The sequence below is a fragment of the Macaca nemestrina genome, chromosome 10, assembly GCF_043159975.1.
Source record: "Macaca nemestrina isolate mMacNem1 chromosome 10, mMacNem.hap1, whole genome shotgun sequence".
Lineage (NCBI taxonomy): Eukaryota > Metazoa > Chordata > Mammalia > Primates > Cercopithecidae > Macaca > Macaca nemestrina.
Window position 1 is genome coordinate 115,326,139 of NC_092134.1, and position 17,872 is coordinate 115,344,010.

Genomic DNA, 17,872 nt, shown 5'->3' on the forward strand with positions numbered 1-17,872 from the left:
CAGTAGTTTAGTATAGAGTGGATTATGAATATGTGGTGACCTAGGGCCTAAGAGAAACTGGTGCCTGTAGTTATGAAAGTTCAGCACTGGAATATGGCAGCAGAAGTACTGAAGGCAGTTCCTGGTGGTCAGCATATTGGGAGCAAGAACCTAGCTGGCGTCTTTGAGTTGCAGGGATAGAAACCTTGGGGCAGAAGCCTTGGGGCCAACTTGGGCCCAAATGGCAAGAATCAGACAAAGACAGATGACGCGTTGTGTTCCCTGGTTTCTACAACTATAGCAACCAAATCAAAGGCTAATTCTTAATCTCAAAACTGGGCTGATAAGCCAAGTGCACTCATGCCATTTGGACTGATCATTTTTGGTTTGGGAACTGAATGGGGCGAAACCTGGAGTGTAGACACTAGAGCCTGAAGCTGAGTGAGGCTGAGGAAGGTGGAGAGAGATGGTTTCATGTGAGCTGTTGCCCATAGCCTTCAGCCTGAGTGCAGTGTTTGTTATCCTAGGAAACCCAGACTGGAGTGCCTAGTGACACTCTCCAGCAGACACATTTTGCTGAAACAAGTAAGAGGTATTGTAACTGAAGGGACAGAGAGACAGTTTCATATATGTCTTGTCATTTGATCTTAATGGTTAACATACTACAATCAAGAGTTTGACTCCAATATCATGAATGCTTGGAAATACAGGTGTCTTAAACATAGATACTGATTGGTACTATGATGTTTAAAGATTTCTTCGAGATAAGGCAATAATGTAATATGTTTATCATTTTTAAGGTACCAGCTAAACCTCTTTGCAAGGATGTGCTTGGATCGCCAGTATCTGGCCATAAACCAGATTTCTACACAGCTCTCTGTAGACCTGATCCTGCGGTGTGTGTCGGATGAGAGCCTGCCGTTCGACCTCCGAGCGTCCTTCTGTCGCCTCATGCTCCACATGCACGTTGACCGGGATCCCCAGGAGTCTGTGGTGCCTGTTCGCTATGCCAGGCTCTGGACAGAAATCCCCACAAAGATCACAATTCATGAGTATGTTTGGAAAAAGGTCTTGAGGCTTTGGAGTCCAGCAGATGAACTCCACATCAAATGGCTACAGTTTTGAAATGTAACATGTGCAAAGGCATTTGTGTGTCCTGTCGCGGGTTGTTAATCCTCTAAATGCAAATAAGATACTCATTTTTGAGGGTGAAATAACTCTCAGTGGGAATAAAGGCATTTTCTAGAAAACAATAAGCAAATAATGTTGCTGTAATTGGCAAGAATTTTAAGTACTTCATATTGTGGTAGACTGCTACAACTGCTTTACACATCGCTCATTTCACAACAGCCCTGTTTTACAGATGAGGACCCAGGCCCTAGGAAGGCTAACTAATTTATCCAGGATTATGCAGCCAGGAAGCTAAAGTACATATGTTTTATTATTTTTAAATGATTGCAATCAGTTTAACTTGCATTATCTTCTTTCTGTATTTCCAGATATGATTCTATAACAGACTCTTCCCGAAATGATATGAAGAGGAAATTTGCCCTGACAATGGAATTTGTTGAAGAATATTTGAAAGAAGTCGTAAACCAGCCCTTTCCTTTTGGGGATAAAGAAAAAAATAAACTGACATTTGAGGTACTTTTTCCCTCCAATATTTAGGATGTTTTGCTAACTGGGTAGTTTAGTTCATGAAGATATTCTTTTCTCTGCCATTTTTAAAAGATAGTTTTGGTGCTTTAATGTCCAGTAGAAAACATTTTATTTATAATTGTCTATTAATTACTGTTTCCCTTGATTTTTTTTGTTTCATTCGTGTAAGATTTTTTGCATGTAATAAGCACAGGCAGTTTTGCATATTTTGTGGAATGTTTGGATCCTTTTTTTTGTCTCTAAGGAGATGATGTTTTTATTCTCATTGAACTGAATTGAAATATCTTCAGTTTGGGGATGTAGTGACAAAACTAGAGAAAGGATGCTATTACTTGATACCTGGTGTATTAGCTACCTACTGGTGTATAACAAATTACTTCAAAACTTTGCAGCCTGAAGCAACAAACATTATCATAGCTTCTATGGGTCAGGAAGCCAGGAGTAGCTTAGCTGGGTGGTTCTGGCTCAGGGTCTGTGATGGGGTAGCCAGCAAGCTGTTGACTGGGATTGCAGCCATCTGGGGCTGGACAGTCTGTTTCTAAGGTCACTGGAGGGGTTGTTGGTGGCCACACCTCCTTGCTGGCTGTTGGCACCTCAGCTTCCTGCCATGTGGGCCTTTCTGTAGGCTGCCTGGGTGTCCTCATGACATGGCACCTGGCTTCCTCAAAGCAAGCCATCTGAGAGAGAGAGAGAGTCCAAGATGGAAGTTGCAGTCTTCTGTAATCTAATCTTGGAAGTGACATGTCATCAATTCTGTTGGTCACTTGGACCAACTCTGATACAGTGTGGTAGGGGGAGACTATTCACTGGGGGCCACATGTTGGAGGTAGACTCTTGCACTTGGAATGTCCTCTGCAATCCACAAGACCACAAAGCAGCATAGGGAACATAGATTTCTGGGCAAATTTCTTGGATAATAGCCATTTATTAAAGTAATTAATTGGTGCAACCATTTATTAAGTGGCATCCTGCTGACTTAAATTACTTAAATGTTTAATTAAGATGTAAATAATTCTAGTGTAAATTTTGTTAAGTACCTTAAAGCACTCTGAATCTTACTTGGATTTAGTTCTAGACTTGAATAAATCAAAGTTCAAGTGGTTGCTTTTGCAAGTATTTTAATTCCTAGGTGTTAAAGAATTAGGAAGTTTAGAAATAGCTGTGCTAATTTAGATAATAAAAAGCCAATGTTTATTGCAATTCCCAATTTTTTTTCCAGTCTTTCACCCTCCCCCTCCCTGCTTTTTTTTTTTTTTTTATTAAGGTGGTCCACTTGGCTCGGAATCTTATATACTTTGGATTTTATAGTTTCAGTGAGTTATTAAGGCTAACAAGAACACTTCTGGCTATTTTAGACATTGTACAGGCCCCCATGTCGTCATACTTTGAAAGATTAAGCAAATTTCAAGATGGAGGTAAGAATTTTGAGAAATGTGATAATATCATTGTTATTACTTGGAAGCAAGATAAAAAACAAAACTACAGAGAAGGTGTTGCTATTGTGTACCTGCTAATATATGTGTGCATATGAACACAATTCCTGTGACAGGGCTGAGTGATAATAAGGTGGATTTATAAACATGCATCTCTGTTTATAATGCTAAAGCTTTGAAAGATGAATTCATAAGGTCAGATTCCATCTTTAGCAGCTAACATTATAGCCAAACCACTTGTGAAAATATTATGTGTTAAAAAATGAAAACATCTTGATATTTGTGGTCATCTGGTTCAAGCAATTCTCCTGCCTCAGCCTCCTTTATTTTTACAAATACAGATTAAATTATAAGGTGTCAAAGAGAGAATAGATTTGAAGGCTATGCTCCACAGCAGAGCTTAGACAGATGCAAGGGAGACCAGGCACAGTGGCCCACCCCTGTAATCCCAGCACTTTGTGAGGCCAAGGCGGGCAGATCATGAGGTCAGGAGATCGAGACCATCCTGGCCAACATGATGAAAACCCGTCTCTACTAAAAATGCAAAAATTAGCTGGGCATGGTGGCGCGTGCCTGTAATCACAGCTCCTCAGGAGGCTGAGGTAGGAGAATTGTTTGAACCAGGGAGTCAGACGTTGCAGTGAGCCAAGATCGTGCCACTGCGCTCCAGCCTGACGACAGAATGAGACTCCATCTCAAAAAAAAAAAAAAAAAAAAAAAAAGAAAAGAAAAGAAAAAAAGAGAAAGATTCAAGGAAAGGGCTGGCGAAGTATCATGCCAGAGAAGGAGCGAATGCCACGCCAGTGTGGGAACCTGTGGAGTGAAGTGGATAAGAGAATGGGCTTTCAAGTTAGAGTGCCTGTATTCAAATCCTGCCTTGACCATTTATAAGGTACTTATCTTCTCTATGATTTTTCTTTTCTCATCTGAGATATGAATATGATAATAATATCCTTCTCACAGTTTCCTTGCAAAAATTAAGGGAATGTATATAATACATTCAATGGGCTTTCAACAGTGACTGTCTCATAAGTCAATACAAAGTTTTTATGACGATTGTCTTGGGTTGGATACCCTAAAAACACCCTGAGATAGAGGCTTGTTTGCAGAAGGTATATGGAGGAGTGCACTTGGATATATACCTGTTAGGAAGTGAGGAAGGTAGGACTGGGCAGGCAGAGAAGATCATCTGCAATGCAGTCATGACTGAGACCTCAGGTCATCCTGTAGGGAGCTCTGGAGCTGGGATGCTCTTTGGAATTGTCACAAATTAAGGCAAAGGGGGCCACACTTGGTGTCTTTGCATCAGCCAGCTATTACTGCTTGGCTTTGTCCCGGAGGGGGCTGTGTAACATTGGGTAAGAGTCCGTCCTAGCGAGAGGTACAGCTGTAAATAGCAACAAGGATGCCCAGCAGCTGGGGCAGTAAGAGCCTCAGCCCTGAAAAGGGGACACAGGTGGAGCACAGTAGTATCCACTACAACATCCACTACAGGATTAAAAGGGCAAAAACCAGAAACCTAATTTCAGACATAAAGAAGAAATATCTAGTTAAGAATTATAAATGAGCAGCTTACGTAACCTAAAGTAATTAATTGCTGCTGCTCAAATCTCAATTCCTTTTTTAGCTTTCAAAAAACTATATAAATCATTAAGAAGCCAACTGAACCACATAAATCACTCACCTTCAGCATAACTAGAAGCGAGAGGACAATGCAAATGCTAGTTACTGTAAGTAGAAAAATATTCATTCATTTTTAGTACAGCTGCCTGGTGGAGCTCCCATTGCAAGCTTTGAGGATGGTGAGCGGTTTTCGGAGAAACTGGGGAAGAGAAAAGGGATCATATGCAAAGGGAATGAAATGAAATTGTATGAAAATCACCCTCAGAAAGAGAAAGTCTATGTAGGTGTGAAAACATGGAAAAAGTATCCAGGTAGATAAGAGCACCAACTAAACAGGAAGGGACTTGAAATAGCACAGGGAGCAGTTGTGGAAAAGCAGTGCTTCCAGGGATGAACAAGTTCGCAGGTAAGGGAAGGGCACGCCTTCGAGTCTTTTGGTGAAGGAAAAAGAGGCAAGATGGGGAGATCTAGAATACCACAAGACAAAAGAAACCTGAAACATCGATGGGCATATCACTCCACCGACCTCCACCAAAAGCCAAATTTTAAAGAAACTGCACTTCATGACTCTGACAGGAGGGGGCGCCCTTGAACCAGAGATCCTGTAAACCCGCTCATTGTTAATCCTGTCTGCTGAATGTGTCAGTGTCATCAGTCTCACTATGTGAAACCGCTGTTTAAGACAAAAACAGAATGGAAAAATCTAAACACCTCAGTGGATGGAAATTCCTCCCTGAAAAGCAACTGTGAAGCAGAAGAATATTGTAACATGATACTCTAAATGGAATTAAGTAGCTTCCAGCACAGTGAACTATGGAAAACACTTTGATTCATAAATTCAAAAACTAAGATCAGAAATGGACCAAAACCCAAGAAGAAATGAAATGAAAATTGATTGAACTTAGGAAAGAAATAGAATAAAATGGTTGGCTTTATTTATTTATTTATTTTTACCAACACAGATTAAATTATAAGGTGTCAAAGAGAGAATAGATTTGAAGGAAAATCAAATAGGTGACATTGAAGAAAGGCAGGAGAATAATGAAGAAAATGACAATGATCCAAAGAAACAAGTGATGAGGGTGAGAGGGAAAGAGGCTGAAATGGAAGAAAGGCAAAGAAGAGCCACCATATGAATAATTGGAGTCCCTGAAGAAGAAAAACAAGAAAATGGAACAGAATTGAGTATTTAAAATTGCAATCCAAGAGAACCTTTTGGAAATAAAAGACAACCTGAATCTACATGGTATAATTATCCAGAATGGTAATCTCTAAGAACATAATAAAATTATTATATGTAGTATACATTCAGAGGTAGAATAATAAGGGTTTGAGGGAGGAACCATGAGAGCAAATGGAGAAAAAAGGAAAGCGTATATGAATATTCTTTACTATTATTGCATCTTTAAAGTAAATTGAATGTTTTATAAAAATAAATCCATGAACAACATACGAATGAGAGCAAAGCAAAGACCAAGAACTGTAGTTGTTAATCAAAGAGCAGGGGCATGCAGGGGTCTATATTAATTCTGCTGCCTGAATCTCACTAGTGAGACTCCTTTTACCACTCCCAGAGGGTACATAACACTTGAAATGTCTGTATTAAAGCTTCTTGTTATGCTTTTACAGTCTTCAGTCTAAACTAAATTATTCTTAAAAAGCTCGAAGTTGATCCTGACTTTTGATCTCAGTGCTTACAGTCTGCCTTCAGTGTTTCACCATGAAGAGTATTTTATTAAAGACTTACTTTTTTTTAGAGCAGTTTTAGGTTCATGGCAAAATTAAGAGGAAGATACAGAGATTTTTTTATTTATCACCTGCCCCCCAACATGCATAGCCTCCCCATATCAACATCCTCCACCACAGGGGTACATTTGTTACAATTGATAAACCAACATTGACGTCATTATGTCAAGTTCGTCCTTGACATTGGGGTTCACTGTTGGTGTTGCACATTCTATGTATTTGGACAAATATATAATGACACGTATCTAACATTATAGTATCATACAGCATCTTTTCACTGCCCTAAAAATTCTCTGTGCTCTGCATATTCAACCCCTCTCCCACCTCCTCACCGCCCCCTGGCAACTGCTGATTTTTTTCTCTCTCTATAGTTTTGCCTAAGGAAAGTATTTTTTTTCTTGGAAAAGTTGTAACTTGTTTGCATTCTCCACCGTCCTGTTTATATCTGCCCTCAAAGACACATAAATTTAATTTTTATAATTCTCATATTTTTAGTGAATTCCATTGACTTCTAGATACCTTGATTATTTCTTTCAGCAATCTGATAATAATTTATTATTTTATTTAACAAGAATCTATTGAAGAATTACAATATGCCAGACACAGTTCTAGTCACTGGTAATAAGTAATGAACAAGATAACCAAAGTTGTTAGTCACAGGGAAGACAATTAATAAATAAATAGGCAAAATTTTTCCTTTCTCCTATTAAGAGAAACAGCCAGATGATCGATCGATCTATCTATCTATCTATCTATCTATCTATCTATCTATCTATCTATCTATCCATCCATCTATCTATCTTGTAACATCTGATAATGCTGTGAAGAAAAATAAAGTAGGTCAATGATATGGAGACTGATGGAGTGAGGGAGGGTAGAATTTTGTTTTAAGTTTGATGGGCAATCTCTGGAGGGATTTGAGAAGGGACTGATGTGATCTGATCATGTTGGCTGCTGAATGGAGAATAGAGAATATCTATGTGGGCAAAAATGTTGAAGACTGAGAAACTGTTTCAGATTAGAGGAGATTAAAGAGACATGACAACTAAAATTCAATATGCAATTCAGCACTGGATCCTGAATTAGGAGAAATATTATCTATAGAAGATATTATTGGCACAAGTGATAAAATTTGAAAATGAATTATAGGAATATGGATTGCAGGTTATATTTGAATATTGATTATGTCAGTTAAATTCCCTGACTTTTGTAATTGCACTATGCTTAGCTAAGCTAATATACTTGTTTTTAGCGAATACGTGCTGAAGAATTGAAAGTTGAAAGGTCATGATGTCTGGAACTAACTTTCAAATAGAGCAGGAAAGATGTGTGTGTGCGTGCATGTGCGTGTGTGTGTGTGTGTGTGTGTGTGTGAGTGTGTGGAGACAGAGAGATGCAAATGTGGCAGCATTTGTGAATCTAATCAATCTGGGCAGAGTCTATGTGGGAGTTCTTTGTACTATTCTTGCAACTCTTCCTATAAATTTGAAAGTTTTCTAAAACAAAAAAGTTAAGAACTTAAGTAATTAACTTGGTAGGAAAAGGATTTATGTTATGCAAGATGACAATTCAAACCTCAAGAATGATCTTACAACTCTACTAGGAGATGTGTTATTAATATTATAGTTAGGTTCTCTATTAGACTATAAATTCCTAACAAAAGTTCTAATAGACTGTATAAATTCTTAACAGAAGAAGCAAGAAGAAACACTTTTCTGGGATCTCCAAATATGGAGACAGGATTGTCAAGCATGGGAAAAATTCCTGTGGTGCAGGGTGAGACAAAGGTCGATGCCAGAGAGGAAATCCCAGATTGTGGAAAGTACCTAGAGGAAAAAAAAGAACTATTATTTTAAAGATCAACTGCTAGGAGTCATAGCAGTGTTACCACATTACAATACTCTGTATCATCATCTTGGCTCTTCGATATCTAAATGCTTTGGATTGTATTTTCTTCTTCTTTTTTTTCATATGGACTCCTCTCATACTATAAATATTTTTTCTCTTTTAAAGAAACTTTATCTTCAATGGGAAGTCATTTGCAAAGTACAATAAAAAAAAAAAGTGGTTTTATAAACATTGTTGCTAGATAGACCAGTTCCTTTAAGTAAATGATACAGTTCTGTATGCTCATATCATGTCTGGAAAATTTTATGCACTAGAACTACATCTTTTTTTATCCCTCTTAGTTCCCACTTACTAACTTTTCTCCAGCACAGTTGGGGTTGGACATGCAGAAAAATGTGTTTGGCAGGTCAGACGCAGGGGAGCGGAAGAGGAGGCATATCTAGAAGGAAAAGGCTTTACAGTTCCTGGAGTTCCATTTTGTGCCAGCCTCAGTGGCGCCAGGCTTAAATGGGATGGGCACGCACAGCATCCATTTGTTTTTTTTGGGAAATCCTGTAGCTTTAGATGCCAGTGATGAGTGTTTGAGGTTGTAGAGATGGCTGGCTTGGAAAGTGGCAATTACAGAAATTTTCTTCTTCTGCATCCTCGGTCACACAGCAGCCCACTTCGGCGTCACTGTAAGTTGTCCTCATCCCAGATCTGGTTGGGGGTCTGTGTCTAGCTTCCAGGCGGTGGCTGCTCCCTGTCACAATGGCTTATAGTTGGCACACTCGGCAGAAATTGCTAGGTTCAGAAGCAGCTTTTCATCTTCATACCTAAAGGTGGTCCGTTCAGAAAATGATTGAGGCTTGTTCATATGGAGACACAGGGAGCTGGCACTGGCCTTCACTGGCCGTCACTGTAGTGAAATAGAAGATTCAGAACTTCAGAACCATCAATCCAATACTTTCATTGGCTATACATTTACTTAAGAAATATTGTTTTCAAACCAATGTACCTGCTCCCAGGAGGCTGTGTTGTTGAGTGAATTTGCTTTGCCTAATACTTATGATTTGCTCTCAGTGATTTTAAATGCACAGGCACCATTCAGTGTAATTGATCTTTTGAGTAGAAGGATTATGGCAAGCTGTGTTCTTCTTTGTCGCTTATAGAAGTTAAAAGCAAATGCACATACAAGCTGATGAACTGGATATTTTCCATATTCTTTGCAAACATTTCACTTTTAAAAGTATACATCTTTTTATACTTGCTGAAGGATGGACAATCCAAAGCTTTCTATTTCTACTAATAATTAAGAGCCCTTTTTTCTTTTACAACAGCATGGGTATATTTTGTTCTACTGGAGAGTCACTTAAATAGTTGAGGGCATATGTGAATCCCACTTATGCATCTTCTGTGGAACAGCATGATATGTGTATAACTCTGAATCATTCGAGTATCATCTCCATGTAAATGTGTGTGTGGTTAGAATAGAGAAGTTGACACAGTCTGGAAATGGTTTGGGTCTGGTTTTTTATTTATTTATCCTGTTAATATCCTTCTACCGATCTGTGTTTGCTGTTTGAATGGGACTGGGGTTCAACTTTGAATCTCCACCATGGAACAATAAAGTCTACATCATTCAGTGAACTTTGGGCATAATTAGTGTGTCTAGGACACTACTACAATGTCTTTTCACTATTGCCTTCCTTCCCATCCTTGAACTCACCATAATTTGAAAAGGCAGTAGATCATGGAAAATTACCAAAAGACCAACCAAGAGCTAAATAGTTTCTTCATAGCTTCTCTCATTTTGCTTTTTCACAACAATTTCAAATTCTTGGGAGTTTCCATAGCTAAGCACTGAAATGTGGGCCTGTTCCCAGTCAGTAACCAGATAATCTCTTTCGTTGGTATATATGTTATGATGTAGAAAATGGGGAGTCACTAAAAAAAAATTAAAGGAGAATTCCATTTACTTGTAGGATTTTTTTTTTTTGAGGTTTCAGGGTCGAAAATGAAGTGCCTTTGGCCTTAGGGAATAAGATACAGGCAACCTCAACAGCCTGTAATTATCCTCCTTCCCTAAAATAATTTTGCTGTCCCAAGTGACGTACAGACCTGTGGACCCAACCCAGGGTAGGGCAGAGATAGGAGGCAGGGTAATGAGATGCGCTTTGAATATGTCTATGTCCGGGAGTACCGCTTGCCCTAGGAGATTTGGGGAACAAAGTAAGAGGATGTCAACTTTCCATCTCCTGGCAAAGCACCACTTACTTCTTCAATTTAAGTTTTTGTTTGTCTGTTTACCTTTATAGGGACTGCACATTATCTACCTTGAAATGCTTTTTGTGGCAGCATGGTTACTGTTAAAAAGGAGAAGGGAAATTGAGATGAGAGGGGTAGGGCAGAAACATTTTAAAATATTGCTTTATGGGTGAGAAAGGAAGAAAATATTTGCAGACAAAAAAATCTGTCAGGAAATAATTTCTTCTTCTTTTATAAAACTACGAGGTTAGTCTAAATATGATCTTTGCAATCTCTTTTAGTTCAAAACTGATTCTTTGAAGATTAGTATGTAATCTTCCTTCATTCATTGAATGGCATTCTTTTTTTATGTGTGTTGTAAAACAACCTTTTTAGCAAATATCTGTGAAGCTTATCTTCTGATTAATAGCTATGATTGTTCTTTGTAAGACACCAGCTTGAATGTCTTGAAACTGGAAGCCCTAGTTCACTGAATATACTCAGAGTATCTTACAAAAGAAAAAAAAGGAAGGAAAGAAAGAAAGAAAGGGAGAAAAAAAAAAAGACTTAACTGAGTGTGAGGTGAGACCATGAGGAAGTGTATATGTGGAGATGGGGGATCAGAAAGAACAGAAAAGGGTTTAATATAAGGATCAAAACCAAAGAACACATGCCTCAGGTACAAGCTAGTGTCCTATTAAAGACTTTTCTCAGTGTTCATCTCTTGAATTTTTCACCAGACTGAACTCTTTTCAGGTCTCTGCAAAGGAGTTAAGTTTGCCGTAGAGTTCACAGTGCTAAGAAGTGTTAGCAAAGTTTACATGCAAAGGGAAGGCACACCAATTACCGTTCATCACTTGAAAAACTCAGATGTCTGGACTTAGCTCTTCCCAGCACCATGCTGCCTCTGGGCATTCAAGCTTATTCTTCTTGAGATGGCCCGATTCTGTCTGTCCTCCCCCTGTGCATGCTGTGCTTTCAGTGAGGTCCCTTTGCTTCTGAAAGAACTATCTTATCTCCATTTTGTACCATGTTCACCACACTCACCCATCTTACATATGCGGTTCCCTTCTCCCTACACCTTCTTGCCTTCCAAATCATACACTTAAATCAAGGGAAGCTTTGCCATCCAAATCATACACTTAAATCAAGAAAAGGCAGGAACATGGGTATAATCCCATCCACAGTGGTAGGTTTCCTTCTTGTCCCTTTGTGTCTGTATGTATTGTATCAGATGAGCATGTTCTTCTCATAACATCTTGAAATTCTTGCACTGATTTTTAAATAACAGCAGCAATGACCACAATTCTCAGCAACTCTAGAATTACAAATTGCCAGTTGTGTACCTCAGGAAGCAGATTCTGGGACAGGATTAGCATGAAGAAGACTTATTAGGGAGAGCTCTTAGGATCAACACCAGCAGAATGGGAAGGAAAGCAGGATTGGGAAGGGGAGAAGTTGGCTTGTGATGCAGTTTAGTGAAGGCTTCTGGGAGGTTGAAGTTGGGATGTCCTTCAGGGCTGTCTCCATTAGGGTGAGGGGGCTGAGCCTTTTTGTCCCCATAGGCTGCTCTGGAATGGGTGAGTGACCTTGCCTGAAGTACCTGTCTTCAGACTAGTTGTCTTAGTCTGCCTGGGCTACTGTAACAAAAATACCATAGACTGGGTGGCTTATAAACAACAAGCAATTATTTCTCACAGTTCAGGAGGCTGGGAAGTGCAAGATCATGGTTGATATGGTTTGGCTGTGTCCTCACCCAAATCTCATCTTGAATTGTAGCTCCCATAATTCCCATATGTCATGGGAGGGGCCCAGTGGGAGGGAATTGAATCATGGGGTCAGGTTCTTCCCCTGCTATTCTTGTGATAGTGAATAAGTCTCACGAGATCTGATGGTTTTATAAAGGGGAGTTCCCTTGCACATGCTCTTTGCCTGCTGCTGTGTAAGATATTACTTTGCCCCTCATTTGCCTTTAGCCATGATTGTGAGGCCTCCCCAGCCATGTGGCACTGTGAGTCAATTAAACTTCTTTGCTTTATAAATTACCAAGTATCGGGTGTGTCTTTATTAGCAGTGTGAGGACAGGCTAATATGATGGTGCCAGCAGATTCAGTGTCTGGTGAGAGCCTGCTTCCTGGTTGATAGATGGTGCTTTCTATTGCCTGGGCCCCACAGCTCATCAGGGGATCCTTTGAAATTTGGGTGGAAGCAGCAACTCCTCCCCACTCAACTCCCCCACAGCTTTGCTGGATACCATGCATGCTGTAATGGGGCCCCCTGGAGCCATCCCTGGAGCAGCCCAGGAGCCCAGTCGCAGGGCATGGGGAAGTGAAGCCCATGATGTGAGGTGGCAGCCCCTCCTTTGAAATCTTTTTGGCCCGTAGCTCCTTATATTCTGTTCCTGTGATGGGAGGGGCATCCCTGGTGATCTCCTAAATCTGCTGGGGTCATTCTTCCATTGTTTCAGACAGTAGGTCCTGACTTCTTTTTAGGTGGCTAACTCATCTCCCCATTGCCATGATAGATAGCATCTGGCTTCCCTTAAGATGCCTGATCCATAGTAAACTCTTTATCAAATGGTCACTTGGCCACACTTCCAAACAGACTTTCTCGTTTTTTTCAATATGGATAGGCTGAGGATTTTCCAAAAATTGAAGTTCCGTTTCCTTTTTAATTAGCAATTCCATCTTTAAGCCATTTCTCTTTTCTCATATTTTACTGTAACCAGTCAAGAGGAACCAGACGTTCTGTTAACACTTTGCTTACATATTTTTCACCCAAATATTCAATTTCATCTCTGGCAAGTTCTACCTTCCATAAATCATTAGGGCATGAATACAATTCAGCCAAGTTTATTGCTATTTTATACAATGATGGCCTCTTCTGTAGTTTCCAATAAGACATTCCTCATTTCCATCTGAGACCTCCTCCACATGACCTTTACCATCCATATTTCTACCAGTGTTCTGTTTGTGACCTTCTATGAAGTCTTTAAGAATACTCTTAGAGAATTTGAAGCGTGTTAGAGCTACAGGCTTTCTCTGTAGCTCTCTTCCTCTCCTCTGAGACTTCACAGAATCATCCTTAATGATCTGTTTATTGCAATGTTGGCTTTTTCTAGGATGCACCTCAAAACTCTTCCAGCCTCTACTCACTACCCAGTTTCAAAGCACTTCTACATCTTAGATGTTTGTTATAGCAGTATCCCACTTCTTGGTAAGACAGTTTTCTGTCTTAGACTATTTGGACTGCTATAACAACAACAACAACAAAAATACCACAAACTAGGCAGCTTCTAAACAACAAACATTTATTTCTCATAGTTCTGGAGGCTGGGAAGTCCAGGATTATGGTGCCTGCAGATCTGGTGTCCAGTGGGGGTCTGCTTTTTGGATCAAAGATGACACCTTCTTACTGTGTCCTGACTTGGGGAAAGGGACAAGGGGCAAGGGGAATCTCTCTTGGGCATCTTTTAAAAGAGCCCTGATCCCATTCATGAAGACTCCTCCTCCATGACCTAATCACCTCCCAAAGGTTCTACTTCTAACACCGTCACCTTGGGAGAGAGTATCTCAATGTACGAATTTTGGGGGGACACAAACACAGAGGCGGGCAGTTGAGGGCTGTCTTCTGAGTAGCACTCCAGCAGCTTGGGGAGTAGTCCTTCACTTCTGAAAGGGAATCTGGGCAGGACCATCACAGCCTCCACCACAGTTATCTTCCTAGAAAATGCCCTGATTGGAAACATTTTGGGTCAAGACTAAGATCTGATCTTGATCCATTTTGCACAGCAGGCCTTTTGTGGAATCCTGTTTTTCAGACATTGAGGAACATTTCTATGCCATTGTCATGTTCTGAGTCTGGTTCTCTTATCAGCTTGGTGCTCTGCTGGGTGCACCTCTAAGTCCTTTCTGGATTAATGAGTAACATCTTTTGCAGAATTCCTGAGACTGGGTAATGTATAAGGAACAGAAATTTATTGCTCACAGTTCTGGAGGCTGGGAAGCCAAGGGTTGAGGAGACCAGCGTCTGGAAAAATCTTCTTGCTGTGTCGTCTCTTAGTGGGAGGGCAAAGAGAAAGCAAGAGTATGAGAGAGCAAGATGGCACTGAACTTATTCTTTTACAAAAACCCACTCCTGGGATAATGCCATTAATCCATTAATAAGGGTGGTGCTCTCATGGCCTAAACACCCCTTAAAGGGGTCCCACCTCCCAACCTTACGACACTGGGGATCCAGTTTCCAACACATGACCTTTGGGGGACACATTCAAGCCATAGCAGATGTCATAGGAAATAGAGATTAGGGAGAAAAATAAAAATAAATTAAAACATTTAAACATGTAACAAAATTTTAGACATGAAAACAATGGCTAGAAGCTTCCTATTTCCAGGTGTCCCGGAATCTCTGGCATCGGAAACCTGCTCTAGGCAGCAAGCCTTTTGCAGGATGCTGTTCCTCAGGAGCTGAGAAAGATTTCTGTGCCGTTCTAATGTTCTGTGCCGTTTGTTCTAATGTCCTGAGTCTGGTTCTCTCACCAGCTTTGTGCTATGCTGGCTGTGCCTCCAAGTCCTTTCTGGCTTAATGTATAATGTCTTTTACTTTTCTGTTTGTTTGCTTGTTTTTTTTTTTTCCTTCTAAGCTTTTATACGTTTTAGAAAAAGTATCTGTATAACTATCGGATTTTCTTTTAGTTATCAATGGTGTCTAAAAGGACTCTCCTCATTCCACCTCCCAGCTTCTCTCTGTGTCAAGAGGGTGTCAAACACATGGTCTACACTAGATCATGTTCCTTTTAAAAATCAAATGCACATAGTAAAATAGGGGGAGAATAACTATGTAATGGATGCCAGGCTGCACATCAGGCAAGGGATTACTCTGTAAATGTATCTATTATTTATATAGAACACCTAGCATACCTCTAGGTCTTTTGCATATTTTTATTGTTAATCCTTATCACAGTCCAGCGTGTCGGATATTATGGTCCTGATTGTGTCCAGGAAATAAGCTTTTAGACAGGTTGTATACTTTGCCTATGATCATACAGCTTGTATGTAGCTTGCTGGAAATTTTGAATTCAGGTTTCTTTTTCTTTTTCTCTCTTCTTTAAAAAAAACCTACAGCTTTACAGTTGATGTTCTTTCTATAATTATTTTATTGCTTTCTTTATACACAGGATGACTTCCTCACGTGCAGGGACTCTTTTCTGCTTTTTCCAAGTTTCCCAAGAAAGTTCAGCACAACAGAGTACATATCTATGAAAGAGTTTTGGTTTGGCTGGAAGTTATTTTTCAGGCCATATTAAAGAAGATTTTTTTTTTTTTAAACAAAGAATCACTCCTTTGTCAATGGTTGTTTGGCTTGTCTCAGAAAAGTTTCAATCGCAAGTCTTAAAAGTTTTACCAGCTCACAATCTTTTGAAGCTAGATATTCCTCTTCCTTTCCTGAAATAAATTTCTGATTGTTCTCTCTGACTCTGTGTTTTGGCTCTTTCTCCACATTCCAACGTAAGGATCTTTCTAAATCACATACTCTACTTCTTTATTTAGCTCTCATCATCTCCAGAGAATAATAACTCAGCTCTTTAAATTGGTGCCCAAGGGTCTTCATAATCTGAGTTAGACATCTCTAGCTCTGTCTCCTGCTGTTTCCCCAGTAATACTAAGCAATTGTATCTCCTTAGACACCTTTCTGCGAACTACTCATATGAGTATCTCATATATACTTTCATATCTCACTATCGTTAGGATGAATGTGTGTGACATGCCTTATGAAGCATTTATGCATTTGAAGCACAAAAATATTTAGAGACCCTAATATTTCAAATATATACTTGTATCTTTCTTTCCTTAATTTTATGATTATTTGTCATAAGCTTTTCTTCCAATAGACTTACAGAAGACTTTATGACTCTTAGAGTTACTACACAGATTATTCAATAACAGAGATTCAGATGTATTAACTGAGAGTATCATACTGGGGGGAAAACTATCAAAATAGATTCTATTTCTGGTTCTATGGGACACCTATACCCTGCCTAATGTATTACTCTATACCTAATTGGTTTTCAAAAATATTTATTGAGTGAAACGAATTTAATATATGTAAATTACCTGCTTTATACAAATATGTTTGAATCAAAACGGTATTACTAGATTGTGACATCTAAGCATATGATTTTTTAATTAAATGTAATTTTTTTGAAGTTCTGGGATACATGTTTAGGATGTACTGGTTTGTTACACAGGTAAACATGTGCCATGGTGGTTTCCTGATTGTTTTTCTACTCACATTAGCTAAGTGAGTTAATAGGGCGGGATCAATCCCTAAGAATGACCTTACAAATAATGAGAATGACTGAAGAGGGTCACGTTGTTCTAAGGTCTCTACTCCAGTTATTTTTCTATAGTTACAAATATTGCTTGAGCCTTAGCATCTGGTGTCTTTCAGGATTAATACAATTGCGTAGGCTTCCCAGTTCTCACAATCTCTGGTGCTTATTGTTGGAACCCAACACAAATTTATAGAATGCTGGCATAGAAAGGAACCATATAAATTATCTATACAATATATGAGCTTCATATCTTCATGCAGCACCCATTACAAATGGTCACATAGGATCTCCTTGAACACCTGGAGTGACTAAGATTTTACTTCTGCAAAGAGTAGGCCTTTCTTATTTTTAATAGCTCTAATTATTAGGTCTTTTTCATTTGGTTATCCTATATGTACAATTCCCTCTCACTTCCAGAAAGTAGCCCTACCTCTGTTTGTTGAACTGCACAGAAATCCAACATCCCTTCCACATGTCAGGTTTTTCTGTGCTTGAAAATGGCTAGCACATCACCTGTATTCCCCCACGTTTCTGTGTAGTCCTGTGCAATTCCTTTAGCAGTTCCTGTTATGACTCAATCTAATTTATCACTGATTCGACTGGCACAGAGGCAAAGACAGCTATGTTCGCCTTCATTCGGAACCCTTTTATAATGTAGCCTAGGTGAAAATGAGTGTTTTGTTAACAATGACATAGTATTGATTCCTACTAAACTTGAACTCAACTACAATTCTAATTTGTTTTCTTTTATGTCACATTTTCCACATCATGAACTTCAGTTGGTTTTATTTGGCCCTAAGCATATAGGACCTTTTATATTTTGAATTTACCGTGTTGGATTTAACCTGTTATTTTCAACCTATTTATGTAGTTTTGGAATTTAATAGAGTCATTCACTGTATTAGCCATCCTCTCTTGTTTGATGTAATCTTTGCCTTTGAGAAACATGCTATCTCTGACTTTACCCAAGTCAGTGACAAAACTACTGATCTAGTCAAGGCAAGAACAAAGCAGCAAAGAACTA

At 39.3% G+C, this 17,872-nt stretch overlaps 1 protein-coding gene across 3 annotated transcripts in view; it reads left to right on the forward strand.

Moving 5' to 3' along the window:
- LOC105492154 (inositol 1,4,5-trisphosphate receptor type 2) overlaps window positions 1-17,872 on the forward strand; it is a 493,933-nt gene that overhangs the window by 165,206 nt on the left and 310,855 nt on the right. For all 3 annotated transcript variants that reach the window (XM_071072009.1, XM_011759132.3, XM_071072008.1), the window contains 3 exons: window positions 780-1,031; window positions 1,479-1,623; window positions 2,903-3,053. In XM_071072009.1, coding sequence (XP_070928110.1) covers window positions 780-1,031; window positions 1,479-1,623; window positions 2,903-3,053 — 548 coding nt within the window. The remainder of the gene's footprint in view (window positions 1-779; window positions 1,032-1,478; window positions 1,624-2,902; window positions 3,054-17,872) is intronic.